The 21257-nt window shown below is 47.6% G+C and overlaps 1 protein-coding gene across 1 annotated transcript in view; it reads right to left on the bottom strand.

Annotated features, from left to right (window-relative positions):
- The window catches only part of SLX9 (SLX9 ribosome biogenesis factor), a 39497-nt gene extending 21236 nt beyond the window's left edge, over positions 1-18261 (bottom strand). The window contains exons 1-2 of the mRNA XM_074548143.1: positions 18052-18261; positions 16541-16646 (exon numbers count right to left, since the gene is read on the bottom strand). Coding sequence (XP_074404244.1) covers positions 16541-16646; positions 18052-18177 — 232 coding nt within the window. The 5' untranslated portion in view covers positions 18178-18261. The remainder of the gene's footprint in view (positions 1-16540; positions 16647-18051) is intronic.
- Between the last annotated feature and the right edge of the window lie 2996 nt (positions 18262-21257).

Raw genomic sequence — 21257 nt, 5'->3', positions numbered from 1 at the left:
CAGTGCTTGACCCTGGGCAAGAACAATGGCAAGTTTAAAAAAGCCTTGCCCCACCTTGCTTTCTTTTGGATGAGCTTTCAGTGCTGCCCTAGTTAATCCAATCAGTCCCTGACCTTTCTAACAGATCCCTGCCTCTGCTTTCCAAACAGTAGCTCTTTGCTGGCCTCCAAACAGTGGCATCCCAACCACTTGGGCTCAAGTTACCCTTTCCTGAAGGCAGCAGAGTCAGCATTTCTACTGCTTACTGTATTCTTGCCCTTGTTTGCTTGTTGAACTGTAATCTCTCCTCCCCAGGGCTAAGAAGCCAACATTTCCAGTCTTGGCCATAGGCCTTATTTTCCAGACAAAACCTGCATATTCTGTTTTGAAGCAAGAAACACAGAGCAAATGCCTGGTAGCTTAAAAAAAAAAAAAAAAAAAAAAAAAAAAAAAAGTTACAATTCTGTACTTAACCTGAGATAGCATTGCCAGCAAATTCCTGCCATGTGCAGTGGACACATTTCTTTCCCTGCTCTTTTTCCCCCACCAATTAATTCCATGATGGATCTGAAGGACAGCAGGAAGCACAGCAAAGAAGAAAGTCAGTACAAACTAATGACTTCAGAACAGACTGGGAAGATATACCAGTTTTCTGGCAGTTGCAAAAACGTTACAGGCAGAATAGGCAAAAAAACCCAAAGCTTAACTTGTACCCTGTAAGTTGTACTCAGTTCCAGCAGGTCTGCCATAGAATTGTATTAAATGCATCTACAAGGTCAAATTCTTAACACTTTCATTCCAGTTTTTAAATTGCAACAGAAATACTGCAATGACATCTTTATGCTAAAATAGTCAAGGGGCAGGGTGACTGCATGAATGTATTTGGGACTGGGATCAGGGCAGAAACAGAAAATTCCACTTTGGCACTACTTAGCTGTAGCACCGGCAGCCTCACTGCCCCATCTCCAGCTGTAGCATCAGGAGACAAAAAAGAGCCATTTTTTAGCACTTCCAGCCCAAAACTGCAGCACCCATGGGCAGCCCCCTGGCGCTGCACCTTGTGTGGCCAGCCACAGGCAGAGGCTGCACACCAACACCTCACCAGGCACTAACAGAAGGCACTTTGAGGGCTTGAACTGGAGCCTGCTGTCCAGCAAAGAGCACCACTGAGCTAAGAACATACCAGGCCTGACCACAGCTGGGTGTAATGCCCAAGTAGAGAGTGCCTGCATGCAACACCTCCAAGGAATTTTTATTTTGGAGGATCTGCTTCCAATCCACGTGGGCACCAGAAATTCAGAACAACCATGTGCAAGGGGGTCCTCCAGCTTCACTGCCATTTTACTGAAAGATCTCTGCCCACCTTGAACCCAGCATCTTCCTATTTGCTTTTTCCCCACTTATCTTACTGGAAGACACTGGGAACAAGTTTAATCTCTGGGGCAAACCTATTTGATTAAACTTCATCAGCTCCTCTTTTTCTCAATTGATCAGAGCTCTTTTCCAAGCAAAAGAGCTCTGATCAATTGAGTCATTGCTCATATTTCACACTTTTGGCATCAATGCCAAAAACTTGATCTGCAGATAAATGTGAAAGCTCAGGAAGGCCAGCACTGGCTGCAGACACTGTGTGAGCTCCTATACCTCCTCTGAGGTGAGGTACATGGGCTTTTCCTGCCCCTGTGCTAAGGAAGCTCAGTGAACCTGGCATCAAGCTCACAGTCACAAGGACCTGGGCAATGCCTACACACAGCAGAAAGAAAAGCAGAAGGAGAGCTTCTAGAGACACTTCCTGACTGCTCCAATCAATTCCTTTTATGCAGTAATTAATCTGAACCTTACTCAGAGCTTTAGGACCATGGCAAAATCTCCACTGGGTTATTTTAACTGTTGATTAATTCTCCTCTCCTGGCACTCCTCCTTGGATTCTCTAACACGCCTCGTCTCAGGCTCCCTGTGGCATGAGTTACTTTCCCCACTCACAACACTCCATGCATTGACAGTGAAATGAAAAAAGTAATCACATGTCAGAGCTTGCCCTTGATTGTTAAGTCTGTGTGGCAGATTAGCGCGGTGTGGTCCCCTCCCCATGCTGCCCTATCTATTGCACAAGCATACGTCAAGGAGTTAATCCCACCATCTGCAGCTGTCAGGGCTCCTACACTCCAGGAAAGCCACACACCTGCACTCTGGGAGCCCTGAGGAAACAAAGTCCAGCCACATCTTCTACCACTGAGCAGACACATATTAAATATAATCATACTCCTTTCTTTTACCCAATAGTCTGTTTAGGCAATATATACAAAGTAATTTTAGATTTAGACATAGAAAAGAGCAGCACAACTCAACCAGTATAACACCAGCAGACTCTCATTATTTACATCATTTAAGAATTATTAGCTCGATCCAGTCACATTCTGATCAGTCAGATCAAACATCACTTGCACCATAAGTGGTTTTATAAACTGCTGCACACACAGAGGATAAAACACTAACAAAGTAAGGAGGGTGAGAATACCCAGGAAAACTTCCCAAATAGCTCGTGCCAAGCATATGTTTGATCTGCAGCTCCCAGCTCAGTTGGGCAACACCTGACACACAGGATTAGCAATGCAGAACACTTCCCATTCTTCCCTTTTTTAGGGACACGTAGAGCAGATTTCAAAATTGGGAAATATTTCAAGAATAGAGCTGGAAAAACAACCACCTGGAGAAGCACAAGGCATAATACCCTTGCTCTTCTGGTCTGTGATTGGGGGGGAGATGGAACTCAAGTCCACTTTCAGAATCTCTTGCAGCTCAACATCTGCTGAAGGCAGGCACCCCCTCCTGCCCAAGGAGCACACAGCCTCCCTGCTCAGAGGGTTTATGCCTAGACCAGAAACAAGATGGCTTTTCTACCACAGCACTGCACAACTGAGTACCATGGATAAGGAACTGTTCCACCACAAGGGCAAGACTGAAGCTGCCAAGCAGGAGCCCCTAAAGGACAGATCAAGGTGATCCTAGGACTGCATGAAGCCTCTGTGGGATCATAATGGCACCTGGATCTTGAAAGGGTCTCACTAGCTCTAGCATTCAAACATGACACAGTGAGCTACCAGTTCTGATGAGGTTTTTTTTTTCACAGCGGTGATGTTGATTAAACAGTTCAACAAGCCTAACCCATGGAAGCACTCATTCCAGGTGGTGCCCAAGCATGTCAGGTCTCCTTCCCTCTTCCTGGGAGCGCAGTCCCCTGTAAGTGGAACTGGTCCAAACACTGCTTCACATCTCTTCTGGCTGCTACTGCCACTTCTGGTGGCTGCTGCTTTCGTGCTGTCTCAACTGCTCTTCTGCTTCAGCTGACAATTCAGAGCTCCCAAAAGCCCTGAGGCAGCAACAGGATCACCAGCTCTGTCATCTTACACAACACAGACACACAGCATCCTCCCCCCTGGACAGACCCACATCCACACCCTGCTCCCACTCCAGGAACACGGGGCACCATCCCATCACCAACAGACCCCTGGGACCCTCACCTCACTGCAGACCTCCCACAGAACTCTTCATCTCCTGACAAAGTAGGCTTCCCCCTATCAGGGAGCTCTTTGACCCACAATGACTCTCACACAAGACTTGTTTTTCAGTAGAGGTCTTAGAGCAAGTCTACTCCAATATACCCATTTGGCTCAGTTAAATGCAGAAGAAATCTTTTATAAAAGGAAAAGGTGTGATCCCCTCTAAAAGAGGTAGAAGCTGTTTTGTTGGGTTTTTCCCCTCCAGCCCATCACCTCTTCACCTTTACTTGATTTCAGCCCTGAAGGTCAGCACCAGTACCCCAACTTGGAATGATATTTTCCTGGCAGAACCTATTTTAAAGCAAGCCAAATTTTAAAGAAGTGACAGGGCTCTGCCACTTGGTACTTGATGCTCTTGCCTGCCAGCAGCACAGGCAGACAATAAAGTCTCATTTACACTGTCTGCACTGGCATCAATGGGTCCCAGCCCCATCCACCCCACACAGAGATGAGATCAGCAGCTGCCAGCACAGAGCTGTGCAGAGAACACCCATGAGGTTAAAAGAAATAACAGGGGATGGCAAAGGAACAAAGTACCATGAGTAGGTGCTTCTCTGACACTCCTTGTCTGCTTTCAGAGCTGCCAGACATTTGGCATTGCCTTGATCACCTCAGGTCTGGGACTGCAGCAGCAAACCTTGAGATTGCCCATAGGTGCCCTCACCTCTCATTCAGTGTCCCCATGCTTACAGGGCAACAAGGACTGGCATCCCTCATGAGAAGAAAGAGCTCCCTGAACCAAAGAGCTACACACCCTTTACCAAGCACTATCTGCAATACTTAGGCTCACCACACCCAAAAAACCCACCTATTAAGAATACCTATAACCCCAACAAAATAGCATGTTAGCTCCCAGGAGAGACTTCCATTATATGAGGGAAGGCAGCAATCTTCCTGCATTGCACAGAAGATGCTGGCAGGAAGCGTGTTGCTCTGCATGAAGAAGGCTGTGGCATGAGCACTGTGCCTGCTAATTTCCTAATATGGATCACAGTCCAACGGAGTTAAATCCACACGCCCACAGACTCATCATGTTTCTCACTTGGTGTAAGACTGAGTTTCATCTTTTTACCCTGCTGACAGGATATTAATTTTACCTAATGGCCCAAGAGCTGCCAAGAGCTATGAGCCATTGTTCACATTTTTATGGCTTTGTTCAGCTTTGCTTCCCTGATGAGGAGCTCCCCATTAGCCCTGACTTTGCTGAGGTGTCGCAGCATGACGTGAAGAAATGCCAGCTACATGGTGGATCCCAAACCAGGAGTGCAAAGCACAATCTGGACATCTCCAGGAGGCAGGACTGATTCAAGCTACTGTGCCAGGAACAACATTTTGACAGTATCAAGAAGGTTGTTCCATCTCAGCAGTTTGTGGGTTTGGATACTGCCACCCTAAAAATAATTCAGGGCAGAATTGTGCTACAAAACCGTCAGCAGCCAAGTACATCTTGCTTTGGTAGAGCCCCCATGCATGTGAGGAACACGAGGCACTCACAAACTCCTGAGGGACCTGTCCCTTTGCACCTCTGGGTAGAGAATAGGGAGATGAAGAAGCCTGTAGGATGGCAAAACACACTGTGGGTAAGAGAGAAAGGTGTTGTGTCTCCCCCTGCCAACCCAACCTGCTCCACCATGTCAGGCCAAGGAGCAAAAATTAGTTAATGAAGCTTTGCTTCCACTGAGGACCTTCCAAAATCAGTCAGCTGTTGGAAACCAATGTCTGACGCTGCTAAACGTAAAAAACAAAACAAAAATTCCTGCCATTCCCGCTGTCTTGAACCACCTTCCCTCTCCCAAAAGTCAACAACATGCGAAACATCTCCAGTAAGATGTGCATGGGAGACGTTCACTCCTAGCCAGGACTTGCACCCAGCTCTTCCAGAGGCCTGAAACACCCTGGCTACAAAGTCAGTGCTACAGCCGCCTTCTATGAATGTTACATAATAAATAATGCATTTTAAGTATTGTGATGTTGGACTCCAAATCCCAGCCCCACTTAGCCTTTAAAGACAGTGCCACAATTATTTATAGTATTTACATTCCAGAGGATGGTGGGGGGTGGACTATCAGATCTCATTTAAAGATTACTTTTGGATGAAGCAAGACTGGTTCTTTAGTATTTTCTTCAAGCAGAAAAAGGTGGCAGCAACAGCTGGAGTGCAGCAAATAAATCCATAGATGCATATGGACATATAGGTCAAATAAGAATTAAGCTGAGCAAAAAACAAGTTAGCTGTGAAATATTCTTTTGGCTGTTTTTCCACATACTGTGCTGACCATTTGTGGTTTAATTTTAGAGAAGCTCTCTCTCATATAAGCCTGCAAGCCCCCTAAGCTTCAAAGAAGCAACTTTTACTATAAATATTCCATATCTCTTTATATGGGCTAAGGTTTTCATATGGGCATTGTTGTTTTGTACACTTAATGCACCAGGAAAAACTGAAGTAGGAACTGGAAAATTTTGTTCTATGCCCTGCAGAGATGAAAAATAATCAAAAATATAGACCTGACCTAGAAAAAGGAAGAGTTATTCTGCTGCCCTCTAATGAGCACATCTAACATCTGAAAAAGAACACTCTCAAAAGAGATCTGTTCTGCTCTGCCACAGCTATGTCCTCTTGTGCTACAACACTGTCAGCAATGCAGACACAGCTGGAGCAGCACCTCCTACACTGCAAGGACAGGCAGAAGAAACACCTAGATGGGCCCACCTAGATGTTCTGTACTTCCCTGAATTCAAACTGGAGTCTGTGGCTGTGTCCTGCTCTGCTCCCTTTCCTTGCCTGAAGAGAAGGAGGGGAGCAGTTCCTAATTCTGACCTTCAGGACACAAATGCCTGTGACTTGATAGAGGCACACACCTGACCTTGTTACAGGTGTACAGGTACCACAGACATGTGGAAAAATGACTTGCTTCAACACCTGTGAGCCTTTCCTAAAGGCGAAGGAATTCAGTTTTCTACAAGAGTGTCCCTGCATCTGCACAATGCTCAGAAGACTTGCAGTTGAAAAATGCAGTAAGGAACCACCACGGGGAAAGTTCTACCTGGTACTGAGTTTCATCTCAGTTTTTACTGAGCTACTGTGATGCTGTGGGCTGACCTTGGCCAGCTGCCCACCCAGCTGCTCCCTCCCTCCTCAAAAGAGCAGGGGAGAAAAATAAGATGAGAAGTCTGTGGGCTGAGGTAAACAACAGGGAGATCACTCAGCGATTTCCATCACAGGCAAAACAGACTTGACCTGGGGGAAATTAATGTAATGTTTTGCCAACTGAAGCAGAATCGGATGATGAAAAGCCAACACTCAAACACCTTTCCCCCACCCATTCCCTTCTCAGCTCCACTCCTTCATTCTGGCTTTTTCATTCCCAGCTCCCTTGAGCAGAGCACAGAGCCAGGGAATGGCATTACAGTCACTTTCTGCTGCTCCCTCCTCCTCACGCTCACCCACTGGGGTCCTGGTGACTGGAGCACCTCCTCTCCTCCTTTTCTGACCCTGGTTTTTATAGGGCTCTCTCACTTTATTCCTCCTCCTTCTTAATCATGTTTTCCCAGAGACAGCACCACTGTGCCTGGCAGGCTCAGCTGTGGCTGCACTGGGTGCACTTCAGCTCTTTGGGCCTGGCTGTGCTCAGAATGTGACAGCTCTGGCTTCTGTCCTGCCACCAAAACCCTGCCACTTACACCCAATACAGGCAAACAGGCCAATGTCCTCTATTTTGGAGAGCTGAAGAACTTATTATTACTCCCACACAAACAGTATCTAGACATCTGCATGCTATTTGCATAAATAAAAACCCACTCAGGTACAGACACTAAAACAACAAGCACACCTGCAGCTGCAGAGGAGCACACCCAAGCCCAGCCCTACCCAAGCCCAGCCCTGCAGTCACAAATTACTGGCAGGAACCAAAAGCAATAGCCAGAGGCTCTGCTGAGCAAAATGCAGAAGTGTCGCTGAACAAAGCAATTCTGAAATTGTGATTTCTGACAAGAGAATTCCTGCAGTGTGCTAAAACCTTCCCATGTCTCCCTGTTGACAGGCACACCAGGTTATTTCAACTCCAACCACATTGTGAAATAACTGCTGCGTGCACAGACACAGCCTGTACCCACTGCAGCTGGGAATGTCCTCTCCATGCTAAAGAAGCCCGTTCCTGTTATATAAGAACACTCAGTGACCTGAATTTACAAATAACCTTGGAGAGGAAAATAGACATAAGGAAAAACAAAGTGAAAAAGCCATGGAGCTAGGAAATGCAGCAGAAATCAGCCCAGAGCATGGACGTGCACAGCCACACCAGGCACAAACAGCCACAATCATAGGAGCCAAAATTCTCTACATAGATCTATTGATTTGCTGTGGGTTCTCCAAGCAACCAAAAACACAGCACACATGGGCCAGGGAACAAGTTTGTATGCCCCATTTTCCCTCAAATTTCCTGCCTGGGACTCTGCAACACCACATTTCATTGGAGCTGGTTATCACTATCACTATGTGCCTTCCAGCACACAGTCCCTTCTTGTCTGAAGAACTGCCTGGACAGCCTGTTCTCCTGCAGCAGGATTTTCCCCAGAATTTTCTGTGGTTTGCCTTATGGAACATTTGCAGTACTGCTAGTTCAATCTAAATCTGTCCAAATTATCATATCAAACAACCCAGAATATTCCAGTACCCACAGTATTCAATCCTTGCATAGCTGTGTTTCCCACATTTAGCTCAGAGAATGTATATTTACTGTGTTAAAAGCTTCATTAAAAAAAAAAAAAACCCTTTCTACAAGCCACTGACTAAAAACCTAAGCCCAAATGAGATGTTATTACTAGTTATGCCACATATGAGCATCAGCAGTGCCACTCTGAAATGCTGAAGGGAATAAACAGATCTTCAGCTGACATGTACATTTTCACCCAAGCATAAAGAAAACCTCAGTCCATAAACTGCTCACAAAGACCAGAATAAAGGATAACTTGCAGGAAAGAGAAAAACACTAGAGATCCCACTAGGTCTGAATGACAGACATGAGATTTTGAGATGTCCCTGTAACACAGCCTGTAACTCAGACCCACATTAGCAGGGCAGAGATTTAACTCAGTAAATCAGGAATGTGATTTATATAGCATAGAAGTAAAAAAAAAAAAAAGAAAAAAAAAGAAAAAGCAGCTTTTCACATTGGCATTTCCCAGAGGGGTAAGGAGAAAGCTCACTTATTCCTGCACCTCAGAAACATAACAAGACAAGTCAGAAGGGGCAACTCAGAAGAAGGAAACCTCTCATGCCATCCACCCTTCACCAATTTCCTAACCAGAGTATTTATTAAACTCCCAGGACACATATTTCAGAGAGACATTTGACAGCTTGACACAGCACCATACCACTGCTGGTGACAAGAAAATGGCTTCTAAAGCTATCAACCTGCCCTTTCCACAAGTACTTCCTCACTCCTCTTCAGATTTGCTTTCTCAATTCCTGCAGTGCTGAGCCAGCCCTCTCCCATCCCACAAGAGGTTTGCACTATTGGAACTCGTGCTGGGAGGCCCTTTTGGCACCAGTGCAGAGCCATTCCACCTCTCTCTTTGTAGAATTCATCATTTTATAACTTAATTATGTTAAAGCTTTAACATTAGTCCAGCAAAGACAGGGATTTCAGTTCATAACCCTCTTTTGTAACACCACAGCTGCAGCACTCTCCTAAGCAGCGCTGATCTATTTTTGTGTAAGGATGTCCAACCATTTTAAATTCATTTCACAGGAGAATACCAGGCTAGATCAGCATCTTTTTAAAGCTCCAGGAATCATGATCACCCAGAGCAGGACAAGGCATGACATGCAACTGCCATGCCCCACCACTGCTGGCCAGGAAGGCAAAGGGGCACCCTGGCCTCAAATTCAGCAACCCTTCAGTGGCACAAGGCACTGCTAAGTTTGATTTAAAAAACTCATGTTTGAGCACCCAACTTTCACAAAGCCTGGAAGAAAACTTAGCAGAACAACAGAGCAGCACTGCAGGAGCTTCTCCAAAGAAGTCTCCAATCCCTCACTGAGCCATTATCCTCCTCTCCATCCATCCAGCAGCATGGAAAGGCTGCTCCAGGGCAGGCATGTACCTTCCACCAGTGCTACTGGTGAGCATGAACCAGCAGGCACAGCCAAGGAACCAACCATAATAAGAAACTAGAGCAATCTGACACATCCTTCAAACTGCTAGGACTCATTTCAAGCTCTTCCCACTGACAGCCTCCTCCCCTGGAGCAGCCTGCAGAACATTTTGGAAGGCTTGGGCTCCCTGGAAAAATGTTTGTGTTTGTGTAGTGCTCAACCACGAGCTAATTGGAGTCTTTTGGTTTTTTAATGTTGATTTCAAGAACAGAGACTTAGCCACAGCTAGAGGGAGGGAAAGAAAACAAAAAATTTAATTGGCTCCATAAATATCAGCACAACTGATTCCTGTGATCTGGCAGAAGGCACTCACAACATGGAAAGGCTCTGTTTGCAGAAGGGAAGCAGAAGCACTGAAAACAGTGCAAGCTTCATAGGCTCATTTACTGCTTCTCAATTAATTGCATTTACTTTAATTAAAGTGGAGCTTCCCACAGCTATTCTCACAGCCAGCACCACACTGCACAGACAAATTGTTAAAGCAACATTAAACAGCACAGATTTTTAACCTTTTTTTAAAAATTATTCTTTAAGGCATCAATGTTTTTAGCTTTCAGTAGGATCCCCAGTCCACAGCAGGTCTGTTCTCCATTTCAGCCAAGCCCCACAGCTGTTCACCACTGCTACAGAATTTGCTCAATCTGACTGCTGAAGGAAGACCCCACTGACTTCAATCCTTTGGACCACAGGAACAGAAAAACCTCCCAGCACTGAGGCAGGTTGTTGGGAGCTACAGAATCTGTCTGAGGTGTCCTGCAGGACTGAGGCCATCTGACCTCACTGGAGAGGCTTCCCAGATGACAAACCACTACCTCAGCTCCTCCCAAACACAGTGCAGCTTTCTAACAGCCTGTCACAAAATTCTCAGACACCAAATCTGCCCTTAAAAGGTGATCTGGCATTGTCAAGATGAAAGCAGCTCCTAATGATGCAGTCAAAAAAAAAAAATAAATTTCAGCTGAACAGCAAGGCAGAAGCAATGTACAGTAATTTGCTACCCAAAGCAATTTACCCAGATAAGGTAAACTGCCATCTGTCACTTCATCAAGATACCAGGGTGGCCAGCCTTGAGCCTGAAGGAGAGGTAAAGAGTTTAATCCCCACACAGCATTTTCCCTTCCCTGGGACCTTTTCCTTTCTTGCAAAATCCATTACTGGAGGTTTCAAACACGCTCACACACAATGTCAGAAGCAACACCAGCTTGTGCAGGGAAGGTTTCCCTTTGAGCTGAGACCTGCACATTCAGTCATGGGACACATCCTGGACTGACAGGATGACACAAAGGTGACTGCAGGTGACACAAAGGACACAGGCACACTGCAGAAGGAAGGGGGTGGAGGGAGGAGGGAGGTAAAGCAGGAATTCCCAGCTCAAACACCACACCAACAGCTGCTCCTTCCAGGGCAGCACCCACACACCCATCAGGTATTTCCAAAGGCATTAAAATGCTTTCAGTGCTACACCACCAAGGGCGTCACTGGCAGCACCAGGGAGAGCATTTCAGCCCTCCCCAAATTGACAGAGCCCAAAGCTTGGGCAGCTAATAACAAAGCCAGATGGAGGAGGAACACCTCATCACTTGGGTCTAGCACAGCACTCAGGCATTTCCCAGGGAGCTCTCAGCAACACGTTGGAGGTGCTGCAGGCACTCCCTGCCATCCCCAGTGCGAGGAGCAGCCCATTTACACCCTCCTATCCCATCTGAGCTGTGTTACTGTGGGGAACAGCTTGAGGAAGGCGTTCTGCACAAAACAAACACAAGGCAGGCCTGACAACTGCCAGCACAGATTGAAAAGCTGAAGAAAAGCAGCAGCAGCAGAATTGTGAGGATCCAGCAGATTTCCACACCAGAGACGTGAATGACCAGCACAAGCAGATTTCAAAAGCCCGCAAGCACGCGTTAAAAAAAAGCAGAAGTTTAGAACTAATATTCAGAACAGATGCATTCATTACAACAAACAGGATTGATTTTTATTTTATACATCCAAGTATGCCAGAATAGTAAAAAAAACAAACAAGACATCAAATCTAAACAGATGAGGGATGAGGACAAAAGAGGAGGAACCTTAATATTTGAAGCTAATAAACATGCAGAAATCCAATAAACAGACAGGAATAAACTATAGGACACAAAGACTGGCATCCTGTCAAGAGCTCCAGAAGAATAATGGGGGCCTGGTCATGTCTGCAATTTTTCCACTTCAGGGGTAACCACAAGTCTAGACACTGCAGGAACAGCAATACTGTCAGAGGAGAGGTCTTACAGGGACTCTATAACATTCTGGTACAACAGCTATTAAAAAAATACTCAAAACTGGACAGTAAATCATGCTGCATGAAGCTAAGGCAGGTCCTACCAACCTACCAACCACAGCTTTGCTGCTTCTCTTGGAGGCTACAAAAGGAGAACAGAATTGGACAAGTGGGTGCAGAGCCCAAGCAGAAGCAGATAAGGTGACAGACCCAGCAGATCTGGAACTCCAGAGCAGAAGATGAGGTACAAACCAGAAGGGATCTGTCAGTGACTCTGCAAACAGAGGCTTGGTATCAAAAAAAACTCACAGAAAACCTCAGAAGGGAGCAAAGCAAGGCTGTACATAGCCTGCAGACCCCAGAAATTCACTGCTGTCAGTGAATTCCTGCTTAGTCTAATTTGATCATCTCCCATCTCCACATTTCTTTGGGAGGAGAAGGGAATTCTTTCTTTGTCAGATGCTCAGTCATTTCCCTCCTCTACATCCCTGTGGGCCCCTGACAGTGCTGCAAGGCAGTCCTGGTCTTCAGAGCTGCTCAGGCTCATCACCTACCTCACTCTGTGCTTCACACCCTGCTATAGAATCACAGACCCACAGGGTGGCCTGGGTTGGAAGAAACCTGCAGAGAGCATGTATTTAAATCCCCTCTTTCATCTGTCATTATCTCGGGTTGCTCCAAGCCCCATCCAACCTAGCTTTGAACACTTCCAGGGATGGGGCAGGCACAGCTTCTCTGGGCATCCTGTGACAGGGCCTCATCACCCTCCCTGTAAAATGAGAAGTCTGCATGTCCAACCTCAGAAATCAGGATGATTTTGCAGCAGGTTTTGCAAATGTTTATGAACTTGCTGTCGTTGCCCTTTTGTTTTCTCAACAACACAGCCTGTCACCGTTCCCTTCAGGAGCAGCTGAAAATAAAGCAGGAAGCTACCAATCCAGTTGTTCATATCATTCCACAAGTGCTTCATCACCCACTCCAAAAAAAGAGACATTCACAGGCAACTGCTCAGCCAGAGCCGAGCTTGAATAGGCCCTTACTTCAAGGAGCAAACGCTGACGAAGGAAAGCTAAAGAAAACAAGAACAAATGAGCAGCAGCAGCAACCCTGATATGACAGGCCATTACTTCTGACTTGGTAGGAAACATTTAATTCCCACGCCACAGAGGCTCACCCAAATGAGATTTATCCTCTCACTGGAGGCACAGAGGTCCCTGCGTGGATTAGATTACGCAAAGCCTCTGGTTTACATGACGTCAGTGGCTAAGTAAACGACACTGACAGGAAGCAATCGCTGAGCACAGGGGAACTCACGGAATGAACTCCAGCATTCCCAGGGATGGCACTGGCTCCTGGTACCTACACACCAGTGGAAATCACCTGCAAGCTGGTGTTAAGCTGAGCTAATGATTCAAGACAAAAAGCAGAGCAGGGGAAAGCAGTTGCAGCAGGTCTGCTTCACAGCACGACACAGCTCAGAGCTACCATTTATTAAAGTACTTTCCTTTTTAGACCACTGGCTTTTTATATCCCAGAACGCAAGGCTCACCTACAATGAATTCCATTTTGGTGACATTTTTCATTACAGTTCCACCCTCTCCTTCTCCTGCCACAAGGATTACTGATGCCAGAACAGCCTGTGCTGGTACCTCACACTAATCACAAGCACACTGAATCAGCCTTGTACCTAAAGGCAGCAACACACCACTACCATGAGCAGCAGATCCTTCCACAGGGCACCCTGCCTCAACAGTCCTCAGAAACCCCCAGAAAAGCCAGGCCTTCAGCCAACAAGAGCCAACACCACCAGTTTATCCTCCCACAAAAAGGGCCTCACTCCTTTCAGCCCCAGCACACACAAGCACATGTGTTAACTGGGATAACCCTGCTAGAGACTCTGGGCTTGGCAATTCACACATCATGTTCCTCCCTGTTCCCTCAAAACCACCACAGCCAAAAGAGCAGCAAAAGCTGCTCACTTACAAACTGAGGAAAACTGTAAGGAAAAAAAATGTAGAGAGAGGTGTCCTCTCTTGGTGGCAACCACAAACAGCCCTCAAGGCCCAGCACAGCAGTGGATTGGTTTCCCACAGGACTGCAGCCCTTTGGCTCTGACACATCAAAACAGCTGTTCCAGGTGAAGCCTTTAATCTCATTAGTCACCATGCTCTGCTGTTGGTTAGTTAGCCCCTGAGATGGTACACATAGCATCAGAGACCTGCCTACACCATGGGTTTATTTAGAGCACAACAATGCTCTCCATGTTTTCTTTTCCTCCTACTTTCCAACATCCAACTGGCTTTTTTGACTGCTGTTGAGCTCGATGCTGACATCCCCTAAAACCTAATCCAATTCCAAGATCTTCCTCAGACTTGGTTTTATTTGGAAGAGAGTCACAGCTTAAGACCAGATCTAAACACAAAACACAGATACCAGCAACCTTGGACAATGTGAATATATCTCACATTACCTCATGGGTAATCTGAGATATATACACACACACAGGACAAATACCTGTTTTCCCAACTGCCACACAGCAGCCTTGGCAGAAAAAAAAAATCTTCTGTAGCTGTGAAAAGCACAGGAGATAGTGAGCCCACCTACAGTCTGCCAACTTGACCTTCTCAGAGCTTGAAAAGCAAGTGGGAGGGAAGCATGCTTTTGTCTTGTTATTAAATCTTAAAATAGCAACGTGTAGGAGAATCCTACCCTCCTGCCCTGTGCACTAGGCTGAGGGGGAAAGGGAGGAAGAGGTGGAGGGAGGGTTAGAGTCAAGTTGAACTTACTGCAGAACAGGCTCTGAGCTGACCAGAGATGCCAGGAGACAAAGGACAACTGTCTAGAATCTCTTTTCTAACTCAGTGGTGTCTGCCATTGTATGCACAGCCTAGTTACAGTTCACTGAATTAACATTAAAAAATGAACTGATTTCCATAACGAAAAAAACCTCTACGTGGCCCCAGAGTGCAACAACAAGAAAGGACACAGCAGCTTGGGGAGGTAAAAAAACCACTCAAATCCCTTTTTGCCTGGTTGAATTGCAGTTTGGAGCCCCCAAACGAGCAGTTATTTTTAGCTGATCATCTGGAGGGCGCCGAGCAGCAGGGTCAGCAGGGCTGTGAGCAGGAAGGCAGCACAGAGCCCCCAGAGAGGCAGGCAGGCACTGCACATCTGCAGCGTCAGCACTGCACGGGGACCAGCAGCACAGCTCTATTTATAACCCAGACATGGAGCCTGCAATGAAAGGCTGGGGCTGCAGCTGCCAGCCCCCAACAACACGCTGTCTGATTTAATTAAAGAGATGGAAACGTGCACACACACAGATATAAATGCATACATGTCCTTTTCCCAGGAGAGTGACCAACAATGAGCCCAGTGTTTCAAGAACAATGTGTTTTGGCCAAGGTTCCTGCGCAGAGAGCTGGCAAACGTGTCCTCACACAACCTCCCCACTTCCTCACTCTGTGCCCAAATGTCACTGAGGGGCAGGGTAGCTCAGGCAACCACTTGCCCTTGTGTCATTGATTTGTTTATGGCCCTGGACAGGAAAACAAAGTCAATGCAGTATCTAGCCACACAAACAAAATAAATTAATTAGCAAAGAAGGTATTTGGGAGTCACATGCACTTTCTGCATCAGGACAGCTTGCTGTGCTACCAGGCTCTGTCTGGTAGTTTGTTCCTTCTGGGATTTTTTTAAACATTTACATGCAGTTTCTGGGGGGCTGGGATTCAGGTTTCAGAGAAATTTTTTGAGACCTTGCAGACATTTAGAAGTGAAAACTGCTTTCAGGCACAAAGCTCTGTCTCACAGTGAGCAGTCAAAGAGAGCATTTCCTTCTTGTGGAACTGGAAATCAAAGGGCTCTATCATGCCCTCCCTTTCCCCCCCTCTCACTTTCCATACTCCCTGTGAGTTAAGATGCTCCTGCCTGGGAACCCACAGGCCACAGACCCCACAACAGCAAAGGGCAGAAGACTTGCTGCAGTCAGGCTGCTCTGAGTGAAGCACTGCTGGCACACAAGGAGAACTGGCTGACAAAGTACTGGGTTACCAACAGCAGCTGCCCACTTGCAAATTGAGGAAAACTATGAGGAAAAACTGCAGAGAGAGGTGTCTCCTCTTGTTGGCAACCACAGGGAACAGCCTTCAAGGCCCAGCACAGCAGTGGAATGGTTTCCTACAGGACAGCAGCCCTTTGACACATCCAAACAGCTGTTCCAGGTGAAGCCTTTAATCTCATTGCAGTAACCACACTCTGCTGTTGGTTAGTTAGCTGTTGGCTGGTGGTAAAGCAAAAGCAGGCACAGAGCAAGCCCAGAGCTCAGGGTAAATCCCTGGCCCTGCTGTGCTCTCAGCCCTGGCAGTCTCTGGCTGCACCAGGATATCCCACAGGGATCACTAAGCACATCCATGCAGAAGCCCAAACAAAAACAAACCTCTCCTAAGAGCCTTCAGAGGAACACAGGAAGCAATGTTTGCATTGTAGCTCCCTGAGCTTCCTGGGACAGACACTAAAAGCCACTGCAAATACAGTCCCCAGTGTCTTGGCTCACAACATAAAGCAGCACTCATTCAAAATACAACAAACCTGTTCTGGAGGAAATGATGCTTCTGGAGTCCAAGTCAAGCTTCTGTACTAGGGTATCAGGGTCAATTTTCAGCCCAGAAAATACACCAGAAGACAAGTCCCAGTCCTAATGCAAAAGAAACAAAACAGGAATCAGTACATATACAACAAGGCAGCACTTGTCTAAAATAATTAAAAACCAAACATAGCACCATCGAGATAAGAACAGTGGTAGTGAGCAGGTGTCTCTCTTGAGCAGGCAAGGGCACAAAGGCACCCTGCTCCCCCCAGCTCTTCCACACAAAAGGAAGTTTCAAAAAGTCTCATTTTGAACTGTTCTGTTCCTAAAATATTCCTGCCTCAAGTCAACCTTGCGTCACTCAAGTGCATTCACTTCCATGAGGAACAGCATCCTTAGGAAAAGACAGATTTATTACAGGTACTGAACAATACAGATAAGCAACAAATGAGAGGATTAGGGGATTAAAGCCTAGATCAATGGACATTAGGCAGATCCAGTAACTACTAGCAACTCACCAAATCTTCAGCATCATGCTTTAGGCATGCAACGCCTCCCTAAGATCTGCAGTAGCTACTCTGTTTGGATTGGAATTTATTACTTTAGCCAACAGTATCTACCATCACCAACACTTAACTTCAGTGGTATAAACCCAGCTGTATTCAGCACAGGCAATTTCCACAAGAAAAGCTCAGGCACATAAAAAACATTTACTGGTGTTGTGTCCTTGCTGTGAGGGGGCGGCACCTAATCCATGTACTCAAAACACAGCTGGGGAAAACAAAATATCCTAAACAATTCAGTATAAACAGCTCCATCTATGCTAAACTAAAATGGAAGGCACGCACTGCAAGACTCCCCTTCTCTCCCACTACTTGTTGATAACAATTCCCACTGCTTCACGCATGGCAAGGCAGCCCAGGCATCCAGGAGCAGCAGCAGCAGTGCTGAGACACCCGCATCACTGTGGGGAGATTTTAATGCTGCTGCTCCGGACCAGTGGCACTGCAGACTGGCACTGCCATGGTGCCCTGTGCTGGAGCAGCCCCTGGCTCCGTCACCTCCGCGCCGTGCCTTGCCACATGCTGCTAGGCTGAGGGCAGCGTGGGGAACAGCGGCTGCCCAGCAGCACCAGGGCTTCCTTCCACTGCCCAGCAGCACCAGGGCTGCCACAGGGCCTCCTTCCACTGCCCGGCAGCACCAGGGCTGCCACAGGGCCTCCTTCCACTGCCCGGCAGCACCAGGGCTGCCACAGGGCCTCCTTCCACTGCCCGGCAGCACCAGGGCTTCCATGGCCCACAGGGACCCGGCCTGTGTCATCTCCTCAGCCGCCGCATCACCGCGACAGGCACGGAGCTACCGACGGACACCCCCGCAGCCAGGCCAGACCCACAGCAGCCCCAGTGGGGTTTGGGCCCTGCGGGGACCGGTCCTTTACGCAGGGGGAAGGCAGAGGAGTCACTGCGAAGCAGCCGCCGCCAGCCCCCACCCCGCGTGTCCCCGCCCCCGGTACCTTCCCGGCCGCCGCGCTCCATCCGCCCGCGGCAGGGCCGAGCCCGGGCCCGGGGAGCGGCGGCGGGTCCCGGGCGGGCCGGGGGGCAGCGCGGTGCAGCCGCGGGCGTTTGGCCTTGCCCACCATGGCGGCGCGGGACGGAAAGGGCCGGGCCGGGCGGGACCTTCCGGCTGCGCCCTCACGGCGCCCGGCGCCCCGGGAAATTCGCCTTCCTCCGCTGCACGGGTGGAGCTCCGGAATGGCCTCCTCCGCTGCCCGGGCCGGCCCCGCAGCCACGGCTCTGCACTCCGGGGCGTAAAGGTGGCCGCGTGCGGATAATCGCCCTGTAGTCAGTTGCCTCCTGTCAATTGCCGTCCTCTGGTCAGTTGCCCTCTGGCCAGTTGCAGCCTGCCCAGGTGGTTCCTGCGAGCAGCCTGAGCGTGTTCAGCGGGCTCAGGTTAAACCCAAACACTCTGCCACGCATCTTTATACGCCTCTGTAAGAGCTGAGAGCTCTTGGTAGTGTTGGGTATTATACAATTAAACTCGTTTTATTTTGTTGATCTGTTGTCATTATAGTGCAAGAGTTCCATATTGCTAGAGTTTTGTACCTCCTCGATGTTTCTTGCAAGCAGCTGCTCTAGGCGCTGACTCTGACACATCCTCTCAGTAGCAAACCAACTCTGATTCCCCCTCAAGCAACCAATCCACCCTTTTATAACACTCTTCTGAGTGGGTACAGCTGTAGCCTGTTAAAGTCAGGCCTGCTCCTAAACTTTAACAAACCCAGCTGCAACTCTTTAGGGAATAAGATTACTTGCTATACTACCTTTATTTACCTATATTCTATTCCCCTACGTCGATCAATTACTTGTAAGCAACGCCCACTTTTTAAGTTTCTTCACAGGCTCTTTCTTAATGTTACTTCAATCATTAAATCACTGAAACCTTTAGTTGTTTAATCTTGACAAGCGCCAATAAGCAGAGCTAAAGTGAGCTGAAGATTGGACCTCTGAGATCTTAAATTTGTGGCCCTTCAAGGACATGAGTAACCAGAAGATACCAGAGGACATAGAAGCCTGGAAAGTTGGAGAGTCCCTGTCCAAGAAACAGATGGAGGACTAAAGAATGTGACCAAATTAGCATGAAGGGCAGGAAACCACTAAGCAATACAGGATAGAATACTAATTAATGAAAATTATGTAATTTGCATCAATTTCTATAATGTATTTATATATAGATAAATAATATTATCTATAATGTATTTGTATATATATATCTGTATATGTATGTAATGTATAAATAAGTGAAAAAAGTTTTGTACTGGGGTAAGTGTGAAATGTTTTTAGCCCCACACATTTCCTCCTGGCGAGGAATAAAGCCTTACTCACTAACACTAAAAAGACAGTTTTACAGTGAGTCTTATTTATCTCAACAATTTTGGAGGTTTCTTGGTAACAGTAGCACCAGCTAGCGACCAGACTGCTGCAGTAGGACAAAAAACAACTCTAAAACTTCCTGCCAGGTATTATTTCTACAGTTGAAACAGTAGAAAATACCCAGCAAGCCCCTAGGGAGGGCCAACACCTGCCAGACTGCAGTCATGGGCCCAGGTGGGCACCACAACAAAGCAACCCAAGCCTCAGCTGCATGTTTCCACACACAGGAGGGGGTGAAATGCAAAGCTGCTTCTCCTTGCTGCAAGATGAATAAAAAGCTCCAAGCCTGGAGCCACAGCATGTTTGATCTTAACAAGCCCTGACAAGTGCTCCCCGGTTAATGCATTTTCGTTTTCCACATCCTCTGCCCTCCCCATTTTCCTCCAGGCTGTGTTTCCCAGGGCCTGATACTGGGCCACAGAAGTGCACAGCTGTAAGTGCACTCATTCCTTGTGGGTGCAAAGGAGATGAAGGGAGAGGCCTCTGGGAAGGTACTTGGAAAGATCATGGGACCGTGGAATATGCTGAGCTGGAAGGAACACATCAGCATCATTGAGTCCAACTCCTGGCCTTGCACAGACACTCCAACAATCTCACCCTGTGACTCAGAGTGGTGTCCAGCTCTCCTGGAGCTCTGGCAGCCTTGGGACTGTCCAGTGCCCCACCACCCTCTGGGAGAAGAACCTTGGAAGATCCAACCTAAATCTTGCCTGACAGAAGTCCCTGCCATTTCCTCAAGTCCTGTCACTGGTCACGAGAGAGAAGAGGTCAGTGTCTGGCCCTCTGCTTCCCCTTGAGAGGATGTTGAAGACACGGAATCACGTAATGGTTTGGGTTGAAAGGAACCTTAAAGATCGTCTGGTCCCACTCCCCTGCCTCTAGATCAGGTTGCTCCAAGCCTAGTCCAGCCTGATGTGGAACACTTCCAGAGATGAGGCATCCACAAGATTTAATATTCATCAGAGATAGAAAGATTTCATGTCCATGGGGAATAGAAAATAACAATAGGAAAACTTCCCTTACCCTGCTCTAGACTGGGTGAGCATCATTTAGGCCCAAAATGACAACTCTGATCATCAAAATCCATGACTTTGGGGGAAAACCACTGTGACGGTGCCCAGGTGGATGCCCAGCTCCCCACCCCAGCTGCTCAGGTGCATCCTGTATAAACCACAGCAGTCCTGCGGTTAGTGGTGGGAGGAAACACAATCCACGCTAGTAAAAATAAAAAGATGAACCAATAAAAATAAAGGCAATTAAAATAGGAAAGGGAATGTTTAGCAGCTTAAAATGCTTACAAAACAGGCTGGGAAGCATATGTGCTGTGCCCAAGCATATCCCCAAAGGCTGCCCACCCCCTTTACCTGCAGCATTGGAGGCCAAAGCTGCAGCAGAGCCTGAGGAGCAGCTGGAAGGGACTGGGATATGCCAGCAAGCTTCAGCGTTGGCTGCAAGGACCCATGGAACACCCTCTCTGCTCCCACTGTTCCGGCTCCAAGGGCTCACAGCTCTCCTATCCCCTTCCTGCAACCTTGAGTGAGTTGAAGCAAAGTGGTTGGACAAACCCCCTGAAACAACTGAGGAGAAAAGACCCGCACATTCAGGGCCTCATGCAACACAAGAGGAAAATTTCGGCAGTTCATCTCAGTCAACCACACTTCCTTCCCCCAGATCTGCAACCCCCATCAGTGGCAGGAAGCTCCACCAACCTTCCCAGCTTCATCTACCGCAGCTCACGCACTCCAGGCTGGATGCTCTGCAGCATCCAGCCTCAGCCCTCCAGGCTGGG

The sequence above is a fragment of the Zonotrichia albicollis genome, chromosome 10, assembly GCF_047830755.1.
Source record: "Zonotrichia albicollis isolate bZonAlb1 chromosome 10, bZonAlb1.hap1, whole genome shotgun sequence".
NCBI lineage: Eukaryota > Metazoa > Chordata > Aves > Passeriformes > Passerellidae > Zonotrichia > Zonotrichia albicollis.
Note: the sequence above shows the minus strand (reverse complement) of the source record. Positions and strands in the feature narration are given on the sequence as shown.